At 48.8% G+C, this 14,337-nt stretch overlaps 2 protein-coding genes across 2 annotated transcripts; one reads left to right on the top strand and one right to left on the bottom strand.

The window, feature by feature from the left end:
• The first annotated feature begins 106 nt into the window (after positions 1 to 106).
• On the top strand, positions 107 to 7,216 carry MYOZ3 (myozenin 3). Its single transcript, XM_010719146.4, has 7 exons — positions 107 to 333; positions 1,047 to 1,122; positions 1,214 to 1,368; positions 1,524 to 1,586; positions 1,694 to 1,838; positions 2,146 to 2,317; positions 4,241 to 7,216. The coding sequence occupies exons 2-7, from the start codon at positions 1,092 to 1,094 to the stop codon at positions 4,398 to 4,400; spliced, it is 726 nt and encodes a 241-aa protein (XP_010717448.2). The 5' UTR covers positions 107 to 333; positions 1,047 to 1,091; the 3' UTR covers positions 4,401 to 7,216.
• On the bottom strand, positions 7,081 to 14,219 carry RBM22 (RNA binding motif protein 22). Its single transcript, XM_003210404.5, has 11 exons — positions 14,091 to 14,219; positions 13,671 to 13,724; positions 12,702 to 12,731; positions 11,604 to 11,736; positions 11,233 to 11,333; positions 10,865 to 11,037; positions 10,085 to 10,285; positions 9,405 to 9,569; positions 8,829 to 8,917; positions 8,215 to 8,346; positions 7,081 to 7,536 (listed from the first exon to the last, which is right to left on the bottom strand). Exons 1-11 carry the CDS (start codon positions 14,142 to 14,144, stop codon positions 7,406 to 7,408), a joined length of 1,263 nt encoding a protein of 420 aa, XP_003210452.1. The 5' UTR covers positions 14,145 to 14,219; the 3' UTR covers positions 7,081 to 7,405.
• Positions 14,220 to 14,337: the final 118 nt, after the last annotated feature.

Here is a 14,337-nt window from a genome sequence, read left to right as displayed (position 1 = left end):
GTGCCTGGGTGCATGCAGTCGCCTCCTGCTCACGGCCACCACCCCTGCCTGGGGGTCTGTCCCCAAGGGTCAGCCCCGCTCAGTGCTGGGGTGGCACCATCCCTGTCCCCGAGGGTCAGCCCCGCTCCGCCCCTTTCTCAGCCAGAAATAACCGTTGCTCCGCAGCCGGACCTCGGCATCCCGGCCAAAGCCCAGCACGGGGCGAGCTGCAGAAGCTCAGGGTGCCAGCTGGGGCCACCCAACACTGCTGGCTGAAGCCACACTGTGTCTTTGTGCACAGCGCAACCACAGGGCATCCTCAGCTCCTGCTACTACAAGGAATCCTCTGGCCAGGTAGGGGATTGAGGTGCCGCGCTCGGGCCAAGGGACGGGTGGGTGCACAAGGATCGAGGACAGCCCAGCCTCGGGGTCCTGGTGTGGTCCCCCTAATGGGACGCAGACAGGACCAGGACAAGGTTTGCAGAGGAATGAGCTGTTCCCTGTTCCTCCATGCTGCTGCCAGCTGAGGATGGGCAACGTCGGAGCCAGAGCTGGCAAAGAACCACTTTGCCATGCACCACGCAGCCACAGCCTGGGGGGACCCGGAGCTGCCCAGGACTCCTAGGGGAAGGTGACAGCCTGAATCCCCACTCACCACACAGGCTGGGCTCCTCAGTTCCTCACCCTGAGGGGTCAGAGTTGCAGCTCCTGCGGCCAGCAGCTGAAAATAGTTCTGCTGAGGCGAAGGGTGGGAGCAGCCAGGTCCCACAGTACTGCTCCCAGTGGGGCTCAGGGGTAAGGACGCCTTGCTGCAGGCAGTGCTGGGCATATTTCTGCCCTAAAGGAAGACAAAAAGGAAATCAGACACAGGATGACTCCAGGCTTCCCAAGGGGGTTCTGGTTGCGGTGAGAAGGAAGGGTGACAGACGCAAAGATTGGGCTGGGCACACAAAAACGCAGCTCTACTCACATGTAGGGCATCCCCGGGGCTCTGAGCATTTCCAGTGCTGCTGAGGGGAGCAGCTTCCCATGCCCAGCCATCACCCAGGGCCACCTTTCTCTTGCAGTCATTCTCATCCCACAGCTCTGCCCCAGGAGTGTGGCAGCAGGCGATGACCATCATGAAACCGGATCCTGGAGATGGTAAGCAGAGGACACACACACTGCCAACCCCGATAGCAACCCCCATCCTCACAACAAGGTCCTCATCTGTGCTCACCCCTCACATCCTCAGCACCCCAGCTGGACCTGGGCAAGAAGGTGAGCACACCACAGGATGTGATGCTGGAGGAGCTCTCCCTGAGCACCAACCGTGGCTCTCAGCTCTTCCAGCAGCGGCAGAAGCGGATGCAGCGCTTTGTCTTCGAGCACCCCAGTGGTTACAGGAAGGTGTGTGCCTGGCTCCGGGTGGGGTGGTGTCCCCCACCTCTTGCAGCCTTTGCAGGAGGTGGCTCAGTGGGCTGGGTGCACAGCGTGGTCCAGCATCCCACTCACAGCAAGGGGATGGCAGCACAGCTCTGAGCCCCGTCCTCTCTTTCTTGCAGCCCCCAGGGCCGGCTGGCTCACATGGCACCGAGAGAGGAGAAGGAGCAGCCAACGAGTGGACAGTGAGTTGACAGCATCAAAGATAGCATCAAAGTGTTCCTGCTTGCATCCCTCGCTCCCTCATTTTGGGCAGCTGGGCAGGCTGAGCCCCCAACCCTTTCGCCCACAGGTTGGGAACGCTGAGGGCCAGCAGAGTTTTCACTCCGAGCTGCATGTGGCAGTGTCACCCCATGGTGGGCCTCCCGAGGTGCCCAAGAAGACAGAAAAAGTCTTGCACATGATCAAAGTCCTCAATCCAGATTCTCTGGCGCCAGGTAAGCTTGCATCCCAGATCTGACCCAGTTGTGATCTCCATGCAGTGCTATAGGGCAGGTGGGCAGTGCATCACAGTCTGTCCCTCAGAAGATGTGATTTGAGTGCTGTGCTTTCCCTTCCCTCCCTCCCTGCCCATGGAGGACAGCCCCCACCCAGGAGTGAAGGGGTCCTCCTCATCCCAGATATTCCACAAGCTCTGCACGTGCCCTGGAGTCTGCAGAAAGCCAGTGTTGCCACACAGCCCCAGGATGTATGGATATATAAATATAGCAGTGTTTTTATACGTATGTAACCCCCTCCCCACAGGGTACTCAACCCCTCTCAAAGAGGTGCCCCCAGAGAAGTTCAATGTCACCGCCATTCCCAAGGGCTACCGCTCCCCGTGGCATGGGCACGTGGGTGACAAGGACAAGGATGTGGGCAGTGAGAACCGGCTGCCCATGAAACTCCCACATGGGGATTTCGTAAACTTCAACAGGTAAGGCTGGCCGAGGTGTGGGCAACCCCCAGCCTGGGGCACCTCCATCCATCCATCCATCCATCCATCCATCCATCCATCCATCCATCCATCCATCCTATCGGGTACCCTCAGGGACACCTGCTGAAGCTTGAAGGGCTTGTTCTCATTCCTGGAGAAGGGTACTCTGATGTTCTCTGTCAGACTCAGCTCCGAGCTGGGTGGAGGAGTGGCACAGGCAGCACCAAATCTCCCTCCTAATTTTCTTAAGGTAGCCAAACAGCTGCTGGAAGCACAGGGGTGCAAAGGTTAATCTCCTCACAAGGTGCTAAGAGGTCACCAGCTCCTTTCCAAACACCTGTTTGGGACAGAAGGCTCCAGGCATGCTGCTGGTGGCTCAGCCTGGCAAGCTCTGTGCTCTGTAGCTGCTTCCAGCAAAGCTCAGCTGCTGTGTCCCCTGCGTGCCTCCCAGTTACACCAGGGGCAAGGTTAGCACCTGGAATGGGCACTGCCAAGGAAAAACTACCAGGAAAGGCATTTGGTGGCCATTCAGGTGGTAGAAGCAGCCCACAGCTTCCCAGCTATTCACCTCCAGTGCTGTGGTGCAGTAACAGCAGGGAGCTGCTGTAAACACTTGGCTCTTTCCTTTCAGCATTTACCCATCTTCCTGCCTCAGTATTTATTTACGGACAGAGACTCGAGCAAGGGCATGTTTCTGAATGATGCTTTACCCTGCACCACTTCTCCCCTCTCACACGCTGCCTTTCTATTTAAAGCCTTGAACTGTTATTTAATACAGATTGATGCTAATTTAACACCAAGCCTCTCACCACCTCCTCTAATTCTTCACTGAGGCATGAAGATTCAAGAGCCAATCTGCTTTCAACTTGGGCTTGTCATGATCTTCCAAGCTGTTGGCTTTTAAATCACTTCTCAGTTCATCAAATACCAAACTGCAGAAAAACATGCTTTTTGGAACAGAGCAGCCAGCGAGAAGCCAGCAGCCTGGCCTAGAGCTTGGTGAATCCCAGCACAGCTCACATGTGTCACAGGGCAAGGCAAAGTTCACCATCTCAACAGCAACTGCTTTAAAGCAGACTGATTTCTTCTCAGCTTTCATGCTGTGAAGCACGGACCTTCAGCCAGCTTGCTCAAGTTTGCTACCTTAAGAGAGAGTGAAAACAAAGCTCTGAAAGTGACTCTCTTCATGGGACAGGGACAGCTTCCGACCAGCCTCTCAGTTACCTTTCCCCTCTTATTTCTCCCTAGGACGCTGTTGCAAAACAGTGTCACGTTGCTGATGTTCACCCAAAGCAAACAGTCCCAGCTCTGCCTTATTGATAGATGAGCCCCAGCGTGGCTTTCCAAACCCAACATTCTTGGCTTTCTGGGGGCTGGCACTGCTCACCCCGCTCCCTTTCGACATTTCTCCAGAAGGGATGACAGCTCTTTGCCCCTGCACTGCTCCTCCTGTTAGTCATAGCTCGAGAGCTGTCCCAGAAGGCGAGGTGGAACGAGGGCCAGGAGAAAGCCATTTGCCTGAACATGTGCTAGAGCAATCAGGAGGCGGCATGAGGAGCCTCAGCCCCTGCAGAACACATTAGCTGTGAACAAGCTGCTCTCTGTAGTCCAGAGGGTCTCTCTTAATCTAATCCCTTTTCACATCTCATGAAAACAGACTGGTAAAGGCACCAGCAGGCTGCCTCCCTGCCCGGTACAGCCATGAGCACTCACACACCAAGAAGCACTACCCTGGCCTGCCCAAACTTGAGTGCAGCTTCACTCTGTACACTGCTGAGCAAGCAGAGTGTGAGGGATCCTGGGAAGCTACTGCTGTACTGCTGGGCTTGTTGAATTAAGGCTCCCAGACCTGCTTTATGCGTTGCTTTCAGAACACGCACACCATCTATATGCTGTGCTAATTCACCCTTTCTTGTGCCACAGGACTCCCACCCCGTTTGACAAAGCCCAGCTCAGCGACCTCTTCTACGTGCCCCCTGCCGAACTGGACCTGAGCATTCTGGAGGTGATCTCCCGCAGACCCAACTTCAACAGAGTCCCTCAAGGCTGGGCACGAGTTCTGCCTGAGAGTGATGAGCTGTAGCACCCACGCTCCCTTCCCCATCGCCACGGATGCTTTTCTCGCTAGAGTGAACCGTACTTTGCACAGCAGGGGAGAGGGGCTGAAATCTTCCTGCCTGGCACTTGGTGAAAGTCAAGCTAGTGGTCTCGCGTTGTCATTCTTTTCTATGGGATTTGAACAAGCTCAAGTCTGGGACCATTTTGAATTCTCCCCACGCCAGTCACCGTCACAAGGACGTTTAGTGCTAAGCTGAGCAGCCAAGTTCTCATCGCTGATGCAAGGAGATCCCTGCGAGCTCCCATCACCGTCACCACACAAAAATCCTGAACAGGCTGTTCTCTCCCCCGTGCTTTGGAAAATGGCAGGACCACCAGCTGCAACGCACCGAGCAGCCTCACTGCTTGCTGACACACAAGAGCTGCTCTGACAGGTGGTGTCTTTGCAGAGAAATTCCATCTTAAGGACAACTCTTCATCTGCCGTTCTGCTCAGGACCGCGAGAGGAGGCGAGCGCTGACAAACACAGCAGAACAAGTCACCAGAGGCACTGGCATGTTAAATGCAGTTACGTGGGGCTTGGCTGGACAGCAAAAGCAAATGATGAACCGGTGACCTGCTTGTTTACCAACACACGTACAGCACAGCCTGGAGACGAGGAAAAGGTCAAGAGTTGGAAATTTGCGCCTTTTCCTTAAGATAACACCTTAGCTACGAGTGTTATTTTCTTCTCCTTCCTCCTGTCTGCATGCCTTAAGATCAACTTAAGCTCTTCAATCAACTTCTGTCAGCTTGGCCTCATACAGCTGGTGAGTAAGGATCAGGCCCTGCTGGACTAGACACACTGCAGAGCTGCACGGGTCACAGATCTGAATGCTACTGCCAGGGTGTCTGAGTAGCTCCAGCATCCATGGGGAGGAACAGCAGCACAGCTGTGCCCCTACAGCAACCCTGGGCCTCTCCATAATGTATCAGCAGTGAGGATTTGACTACAGGAACTTTTCCAGCAGTGACAGGCAGTGGGACATGCAGCTAACAGTACCCAGCACGGCCATCCAGAGCACCTGAAAAGTCCTGCTGAGCGCCAACAAAAAGCTGTAATGCTTTCTACAACTGCTTTTGTCAAGTTCTTAATGTCACCTTTATTTAACCCTGTGATAAAAGGAGCATTGGGATAAAAGTGGTTTTTTTTCCTACACCGTGGTTAAACCAGACAAGTAAATTTTGGTGTAAGATGCAGCTAACAGCTGCCTCACTTATAAAATATATTTTTGATCCTATACAGATGGATGCGTAGAGGAAATCCCAAACAAGAGTTCTGCTGCAGCAACACATCATACAGGCAGGAAACTTGCATTTCTGTTTTTCCCACAGAAGCACAAGGGGATAAGCAAACGGGACGAAAAAACGTCTATTCCTTTAACATTATAAACTCACAATGCACAACTTCTGGCCTGTTCTAAACCCACCTCTCTTCCCTTTTTCCATCAGCTGAACAAAATGCTTACCTCTGAGGATTTGGTTAGAAAATAAATTAATTGCCATCATGTAAAGCTTGACCGAGTTCTGTCTGCAGTGCTCATGGGCCCTCACTGGAACCCTGGGGCCAGAGCAGCAGCAGCAGGCAGTGCAGCCCTCCTGACCCACCAACATGCCCCAGCCTCCCCCAGCACTGCCTTGGGCTGCCTCTCAGCTGATGAGCCCCGAAGTCCTGACCTCTGCCCAAAGCTCAGCCCTTTCTCCAGGGAAGTGCAGGCTGTGCCCCAGCTGTGCCTCTATCAGCACCACATGCCTTCAGCAGAATCAGTGCCCAGTGCCACTGGGTGCTACAGGTCAGTATGGAGAACTAGAAGTGTATTCACTGTTACAGCACGCTCTGTAGCTGCTTTGGTGGCAGTTGAATAAAATCAAAGTCCTCAGGCACCCTGCTCCAGGGTCAAAGCAAAGTACTGAAAAATTCACATATTTTAATGTATTTTTTTTTTAAACAAGCAAACGAGGCTTCAGAACAGGTCCCATCGTGTTTTGCTTTACAGAGAAATGTCCACAGATCCATTACAAGCAGCAGACATACATATCATCTTAAAATTCTCTAGCCATGTGCCCATACATCTTATTCAACTGCAGGCTCCATGGAAGACACAATTGCTCCTAGACAAATGCTATGACTGCAGGAAAAAAGAAAAGAAGGGTTTCATGTCCTATCAAATCAGAAACATACTGTATCCATCTCACAGTTCAAGACTGCATCTAAAACCCTTAGAAGCCTGAAACATGCTCTGAAAATACACAGGACAAGTTTGCAGCTGTACTTTGCTGCTGACAGCTGCAGGGGGTGCAGAAGCCCAACCTCTGGGGACCTTCATTAGGTTAAAAGTGCTCACCTGTCACTTCAGGTCACACCTGCACTACCATCAGGCTGCTTGCTGCTTATCTTGCTCAGGACACGTAGGATTAGAAATAATGCACCAAAAGCTTCTTAAGTGAAAAAAAAAAAGGAAGCAATTCTGTGGCACTTGTAAGGCAAAGCCATGAGTTTGGCACATGTGATAAGCTTGTTTTTCAGCTCTTATTCTGTCCTGGCTTAATACTACATGATTAATACCTAATTAGAATAACAAGTCATTACTTAACTGACGTAGAGAAGTCTCATCACATTTGAACAGTCCATAATGTTCACACTGAAGATACCAAATGGGCTTGAAAAGGGTTTGGTCTGGTTTTTCCAGAAGTTTATTTCAAAAGTGTGCAAATGGGATACACTAACAGCACTGTAATTCTGGTACATCTGATCCCCAGACCCACCTGACAGTCCTTTCTGCCCCCCTCCCACCCCACCCCTATACACTAAATGAAAGATCTGGGATGTCTTAACGATCTGATTAGCTAACAGTGACACAGAGCTCAGCTTGCCCAGTGTCTGCAAGCAGGGAAATAAGGCTCCTCTAGTTCACCCACAGCTCAACATACGGCACTACCATGGTAACTAGAAAATAACATTTAGTTAAATGACAAGGGTGGCACGACGTGCTAGGGGCTGCTGTGCTTTCCTGCGTGGGCACCCATCCTCTGGGGATCTTGAGATGGGTAGTGAATGGGGCCTGGGGCTCTCATGAAGGGAGGCGGTGGCCCCATGGCGTGGAACATGTGTGGTCCAAAACCTGCAGAAAAAAAAGTTGTCACGTTCAGACAAAGCAACAGAACACTGAGTGTGGACTTACTGCTGTTTGAATGTAGTGATGGAAAACACCTGGCTAACCGCTGCATGTCAGAGAGTCCCACGATTCCTCAAGTCTTCAAAACCCCTCCTCTCTTTTCAGTAAAGCTGGGAGCAATCCTTAAACAATACGCATCCTTAGTCACAGATAAAAGCTGGTGGGGGACTGGCACGTGTGTCTAAGGTCAATCTAAATTGTTTTCTACTCAGCTGTGGAGCAACTACGTCCACAAGGCACGATGCCCCACAAAAAGACTTGTCTTCAGACAGATACAGACACAGCCAAACACAGGCTGGCATTCAACCAGCTGCAGAATTACCCTTTGATGTTCAGGTTAATGCACCATGTACACAGTCAGCAAATACCCTGAGTAGATCCGAATACCAGTAACAGAGATCTCTGACATGCCTGAAAATTTGAAAGTGAATACATACCACAACAGGCAGCTCAGTTTAATCAAACTGTGCTGACAGCTCATTTCATACAATTGTTTTAGATTGCATGATCAGGGATGAGGAAAATCAGTGTTACAGTCCAACTGAGCAAGAAGGACTACATCTCTAGCCCTCCGTGCTGGAACACCAATTTACACATCTTCATTTGAAGAGGAGAATTAAGTACCTGGAGGTGGTGGTGGAGCAATGCCAGGAGGTGGTGGCAGGGCAATGTTAACCACGGCTGGAGGGCCACTTGGAGGTAGATTGAAGTAATTTGCAGAAGCCTCTTCTTCTGCAGCTGGAGGTGGTGGGAGGGCTGCAGGATACGACAACAAAAACTAAACACACTGTGGTTATGGAAATCCCAAATACTCAAGCAAGAGCTGCAGAAGCATCTTCCTTCAGGGAGGAGAAACAATCAGTGTGCCCTTGTGGAAGAACTGCTGAACACCCCCCCATTTTTATCCACCAGAAGCCAGCTTTGTTTTTTTCCTTCACACAACACTCAACTAATTACAAAAACATGAATCAAGCTTTGAACAGTCTGTGCTACCAGTATCTTGGAGCCGAGTAACTTTAATTCACCCATCACATGAACAACCTTTTTTTCAGCAAGAATTTGCTTCTAGACAAAGCTCACTTCCCATTCCAGATCGATCTGCCGCAAACCTACTGTCAGTAACTGCTTTGGGCTCACCAGTGCCTCTACTGCCCTGAGCTGATATTGCTTGCAGAGGTTTAACTCCAGCCCTTCCCATGGAGGCAGGTCAGCTTCAGGGATGAAAACTACTCCCTTACCTCCGGGAAGTCCTGGAACTGGCTCCAGCTTTATCCCGGATTCTGTAGTACCTTCCTTGTCCTTCTCTTTACCTCTTGCTGCCTGGGACCTAAAAAACGGACAAAAGTTTGAGGACAAGGATGAGAAAAGGCAAGGTAAGGAGATACACTGCGATAGTTTCACATTTCATCAATTAGATCCACTGCTGCAGGCCAGAAATGAACAAAAATTACTCAGAGGTGGCTGGAACCAAATATGCAAATACTGTTTACAAGACGTAAAAAGGAAGCACAACCACAGAAACTCATCTGTGACCTTCAACCAGCAAACTCCCTACGCAGCTTGTGTTATCTCGAACCCAGATCCTATTGCTGGGGAAAAAAAGAAGAAAAAAAAAAACAGACTGTAAGAGAACTCCAGCTATGTAACAGCTCATTACCTACTTCAACTTAACAGCCAATCCAGCTCTCAAGATTACATAAACTAAATAAAGATCCACATAGTTCTGTCTATTTGAGAATCAAGCCCCTGAGGACAGCATACACACGGCAACTGAGAAAGTGATAATGTGTCTCCACGTCACTCCCAGTACTCACCTTCCCCATTTGACATTGAGCCTGCGACCGTTGACAATGAGCTTGTTGAAGGATTTCTCAGCAGCCACTTCTGCAGCTTGCCGGGTGGCAAACTGGATGAAAGCACACTGTTGCCTCTGCACTACTGTTATTGTCCGGATCTCCCCAAACTGGTAGAAGTGATTTCTGCATGGAGGATAAGAGAGTATGAAGCCCTTTTCCTCTTGGCCACAGAATACACAGCAGTTAAATGTGATAAAATAGGTATGTTTGGATCCTTTCCTTTCTCCATCACCAGTTCGGAGCAGTGAGTACAAACCAAGCCACTTGCTCTTCCTTGTAGTTATGGAACAATAAAATAAACACTTTAGCATAGGATAAGGGTTAGGGCTTTTCTCAGCAGCTAACTAGAGAGAAAATATGGAATTTGTTGTAAGAAGTGTTAACGCATTATCCCCAAGAACTCAGAAAGATGACTCATCTTTAAGATTTCTCTCTTAATCAAAGCTCTTGAAATGTGCTTGTTTATTTGTTCTCCAACAAGCTGGCACTCCTCTGCACTTGCCCACGAACAAGTTCCCCATTAAAGAAAACTGAAAGCCAGTTTCCATCCCCCAAACCCCCCCTTGAAGGACAGATTTCCTCCCCTGAAGATGAGAAGTACCAAAGCATAAAGCATACAAGCAAATGCACCAACACACCTGAGATCTGATTCAGTGATAGTATCTCCAAGCCCTCCAACATACAGCGTAGTGATAGTCTTATCATCAGGAGGGTCCAGTCGAGGCATGGTCGATGCTCGTTTCAGAAGCTTATCAGCTACAGGATCATTAATTCCATAGTAACGATCTTTGATATTCTGATCAGCCAGAGGATCGTCTGGATCCGTAGGTTTCTCATGCCTGGGGTTCAGCAAACAAAGTGTTTCTTAATGCCCGTCACAGCTGCAGCTTACATGACTTCATCCACTACTTTCCCCTCTAAACACCATCTGGTTGCTTATATGCTTAACCCTGCTCACAGAAAGATGTCAAACTGGAACAAAAAGCCCGAAGAAGTCAGACCGGGGCTACCAACATGCTATTGGCAGAACTGCCTGGAGTTCAGAATGAATGGCACTTCTGACAGCCAAGCATTCAATACTACAAAACATAAGAGCTGGATTTCAAATGGCCTCTTGTTCAAATACAAAGACCTCTGATTGTGGGGACTGACGCCACGATGGGAAGAAATGAACTGTGCAAGAGAAGAGCTGCAGTCACTGCTTTGGCAAAACACTACAAACCTACGCAGCAAATCCCTCACAAATGAGCCTGTCACAACAAAGATTTATTCGGATGCTGCATGCCACCTTACTGCAAATTTCACAGCTCCAATCACAGTGTTGCACCTCCTGCTCACTGCAGCACTTCCTGTTCTTCAGTCCCTAAGGGGAGGCGTATCTGACCACGGTGAACAGAAATACTTAAGATTGTGTGTACCTGTAAGGACATTCTTCTCCTCTCTTGCATTCCCCTTTTACCCAGAAGGAACAGATGTGAGGACGATTACGTTTATAGTAAGGAGTGGTCCGTGCCAGCTTCAGCAGCATGTCACTGGTAGAAGTAGCTTTTCCTAGTGCACCAACTGGTCTAGTGCCATCAGAGTTGGCTATCTACACAGCAGTTAAAAGGCAGACAAGTTATTATAAATACACACACAATACTGACAAGTAATGCAGAATGAAAACAAACACATGATTTTAAGATGACATAGGTCATTCTTTTTCAGAGAAAGTGTGTTTGACCCCCCTTCCCTCCCCTGTACACATCCATACACAGAGATCATAATCATAATGACACTTTCTTACCTCTCGTTCCATGTTCTGGGTGTAGTACTCTTTATTGACATCAGATTTAGGCATTTCATCCTTAAGGGACAGTCCTGCATCCCGGACTTGAATAGGCAAACCTAGAATTAAACAAACAAAAAACCCTATGAAGCACAAGCTGAAAGAGCAAAAAAATAATTACAACAACTCAGGTTAAGCAGAGATAATTTGTCTCCTGCTCAAGCACATCAAGCTGCCCCTGAATCTCAGAAGAGATCAGATCACAAAGACTTGCTCTACTTAAAGTCTGGAAACAACTACTCCAATTTAATGCACAGATTTAAAGAAGCTTTCACTTCAGAAGCAAGCAGAAGTGCTGCTTCTCTCAGCTGACCCTTTTTGGTACACACCATATTCCAGGTCAAGCAGACAGGTTTGACAGACATTCTTCAACTTGCTGCAGGTCTGGCACACTTCTGTTTTCTTGAAACGCATACGAACACCAGGACACCAGCGAAACACTGTGAAAGGCCTGGCACAAATCTGAAAGACAGAAAGCAGACAACTGAGCTGCTATCACACCACAGCCAAGATGCCATTTTGAGTTTTACATTTCCATGCAGGAACTCAAACACGTCCAGCCTCATTGAAGTCTTAAGCAAAGTTCTAGGCAAAAAAGTTCAAGAGTTCAGGATAATGCTGATTGCTATTTGCTGCCTTACTGTGACAGGAGAAAGCTTTTGGAAGGTCTGGGGAAAGTCTGGAGTTATTAAAGTAACCTGAATGCTGAAAGCAGATCTACTCAATGGAAGGAATTCATTTTTTATTCCAGATGACGTCAGCATGGAGCTATTAGAGATGAATTACCAATTATGTGTAAATGGAGAGGTCGCTGAAATAGCAGCAAGCCCAGTGAGAGCTTACTGACACAAAAAGTACTGCCCTCTACGTTATGTGTTGGAGAAATGCATCTGCTTCTGCTGCACATATATTTGAGGAACAGAAGCAAGATCTCAACACGTACCTCGTCCCTGCCTCAGGTGACAACTGATAAAAGGGGCAGAGGGACAACTCACGTCAAGAAAACACTAAATAATTCTTGCTCTCTCAGATACAAACCTGTATTACTTCGTACAATGGCTAACACAAATTATTAGCTGGCAAAAAATAACAGATTCGCAGCAAAACCTAAACTCCAGTTACTTCTGCATCACATAGCAGTAAAAACAAACTTGCAGCAGAAAATATGAAATACTTTAGCAAAATCTAATAATTTTCATAAGCGTGAGCAAATCTTAACTCTGTTAGCAGTAATTTTACAATTCAAGAATAACTAGCACAGAGAAGATGATATACCTAAAATTTCATGTAGTTATGTACATGTTAAGCTTTCAGCCAAGATAAACACTTTCATGAAGGCAGCAGATGTTTTAAAAAACATTAAACACACATTACTCCCAGATGTGCACCAATTTAGAAGCTTGTTCTTCAAAAGACAAGGAACATACCTTGCATTCTTTTCCATATTTCTCTTTGGTCTGAAATATAATAAATAAATAGAAAAGAAAATATGAAATATCAAAATATCATTAGTGAATGATGAAATGTCATCACTGAACTTATAGCACAGTGTTCCTGTTCTTATCATACTGCATTTAGACTCGCTCACCTCTACTTTTGGTGCTTAAGCAGAATCTCTCTTGCCTGGCAAACAGGACCAAAAAAAAATCTAAGAAACTCTCAACCTATTTTTGTTTTACAAGCACTCATTAAAACAAAGTATTATGAGCTCCACCTCACATACCAAAGAAAAACAATCATGAAACAGGTTATTAATACTATTTTTAATTGAAATGATGTAAGTGCATAAAAGAAACACACCAAAACAAAGCATTTTTTAAATATCTATACGGACTATAAAGTCACGTTCCATAAAAATATAACAGCTCTCAGCAAACTTGGAGAAAGGAAACGCAAGGCAAAGATAATCTAAAGGTACGCCCTATGTAACTGGACGGAGCTCTGAGAAAAGCAGCATAGAATGGCCTGACTCATCCTGGATGTATTAAACCATGGTCAACAAAGCAGGATTTAAATTACTGTCAGCAGCCTTTGTAAGACGGTTCTAGCTCCTTTTCATGTTATGCAGGTTTTAGAGATTGTGCTCATCCATTTAATATTTCTTCCCACGTCACATGATTTACTGGTACTGGCTTTATTGGTATTTCCTGCACTCCAGACATCAGACTGTGACATCCTGCTCAGCTTTTTGACTGAGTTATTGTCACCTGCACCAACCACCACGATGTGATGCACTTAACAAAGGCATGAACTAAACCCTGCAGTGCACCGCCAACGAGCCAGGAGTGCATGTCCTCGGCATCCCCTCCTGCACCCAAGCTTGCTTGAGCCCTCAAAACCGAACAGTTCTACAGCCATCAGCACCCAACGAAGGACACAAGGCCACCAGCACATACCATGCGAATGTACGGGTTTTCTCCAAGACACGTCTGGCACAGAATAGGGAAGTCCTAAGCAGAGAAAAAGAAAGAAAACGTGCACCGAGCAATCAAATCATCACAACGGCACCGGAATCACCCTCTGCGCTCACCCTGCCGAGGGAACCCAGCCTGACTTAGCGAGGTGCTCACAGGACCGGCGCACAGGAGCCATGTGAGAAGCCGCAACCCACGCCCTTATGGCTGAAGGACCGCAGCAGGCCAGCCGCTCCTGTTCTCACCGCCCACCTTACACACACACCCAACCCAAAGGACGTTCTCGAGGCCGGCGCTCCCCAGCTCTGCAGCAGAAGCCACCCTCGGCCCTAGGGGGCCCATCGCGTCGCCCCGGCCCTGCCCGCAGTCCCCAGCCCCACAGCACGGTCCCCCCGGGCTCACCGCATCCTCCCAGTTCTGCCGGTTGTAAGTGTTGGAGCCCAGCGACGTCGACATGGCGGCCCCGCGCCGCTCCGCCTCGATCCCGGCAGGCGGTGGGACCCGGAAGTGACGTCACTTCCGCTAGCGACGTGCGGGCGCGGGAGAAGCGGTGGGGGCGCTCTAGGCACTGCCAACCATAGAGATGAGCCAGCGCGGAGGAATTGGTAGGAGCGAACGGGGGAGGGGACGAAAGCGCTGGGAGCGCGGG

This window comes from Meleagris gallopavo, chromosome 15 (assembly GCF_905368555.1).
Source record: "Meleagris gallopavo chromosome 15, MGAL_WU_HG_1.1, whole genome shotgun sequence".
Taxonomy (NCBI): Eukaryota; Metazoa; Chordata; class Aves; order Galliformes; family Phasianidae; genus Meleagris; species Meleagris gallopavo.
The sequence above is the reverse complement of the archived record's forward strand: the minus strand, read 5'-3'. Positions and strand labels throughout refer to the sequence as shown.

What these genes read in the sequence shown, in the direction of transcription:
- MYOZ3 (XM_010719146.4), top strand. Translation starts at nt 1,092, where the DNA reads ATGACCATCATGAAACCGGATCCTGGAGATG. An exon ending in GAGCAGCCAACGAGTGGACA is followed by an intron (nt 1,587 to 1,693) that starts GTGAGTTGACAG and finishes TTTCGCCCACAG; the next exon opens with GTTGGGAACGCTGAGGGCCA. An exon ending in GATTTCGTAAACTTCAACAG is followed by an intron (nt 2,318 to 4,240) that starts GTAAGGCTGGCC and finishes CTTGTGCCACAG; the next exon opens with GACTCCCACCCCGTTTGACA.
- RBM22 (XM_003210404.5), bottom strand. Translation starts at nt 14,144, where the DNA reads ATGTCGACGTCGCTGGGCTCCAACACTTACAACCGGCAGAACTGGGAG. An exon ending in GGCAGAACTGGGAGGATGCG is followed by an intron (nt 13,725 to 14,090) that starts GTGAGCCCGGGG and finishes TTCTCTGCTTAG; the next exon opens with GACTTCCCTATTCTGTGCCA. An exon ending in AATATGGAAAAGAATGCAAG is followed by an intron (nt 11,737 to 12,701) that starts GTATGTTCCTTG and finishes TCTGTCTTTCAG; the next exon opens with ATTTGTGCCAGGCCTTTCAC.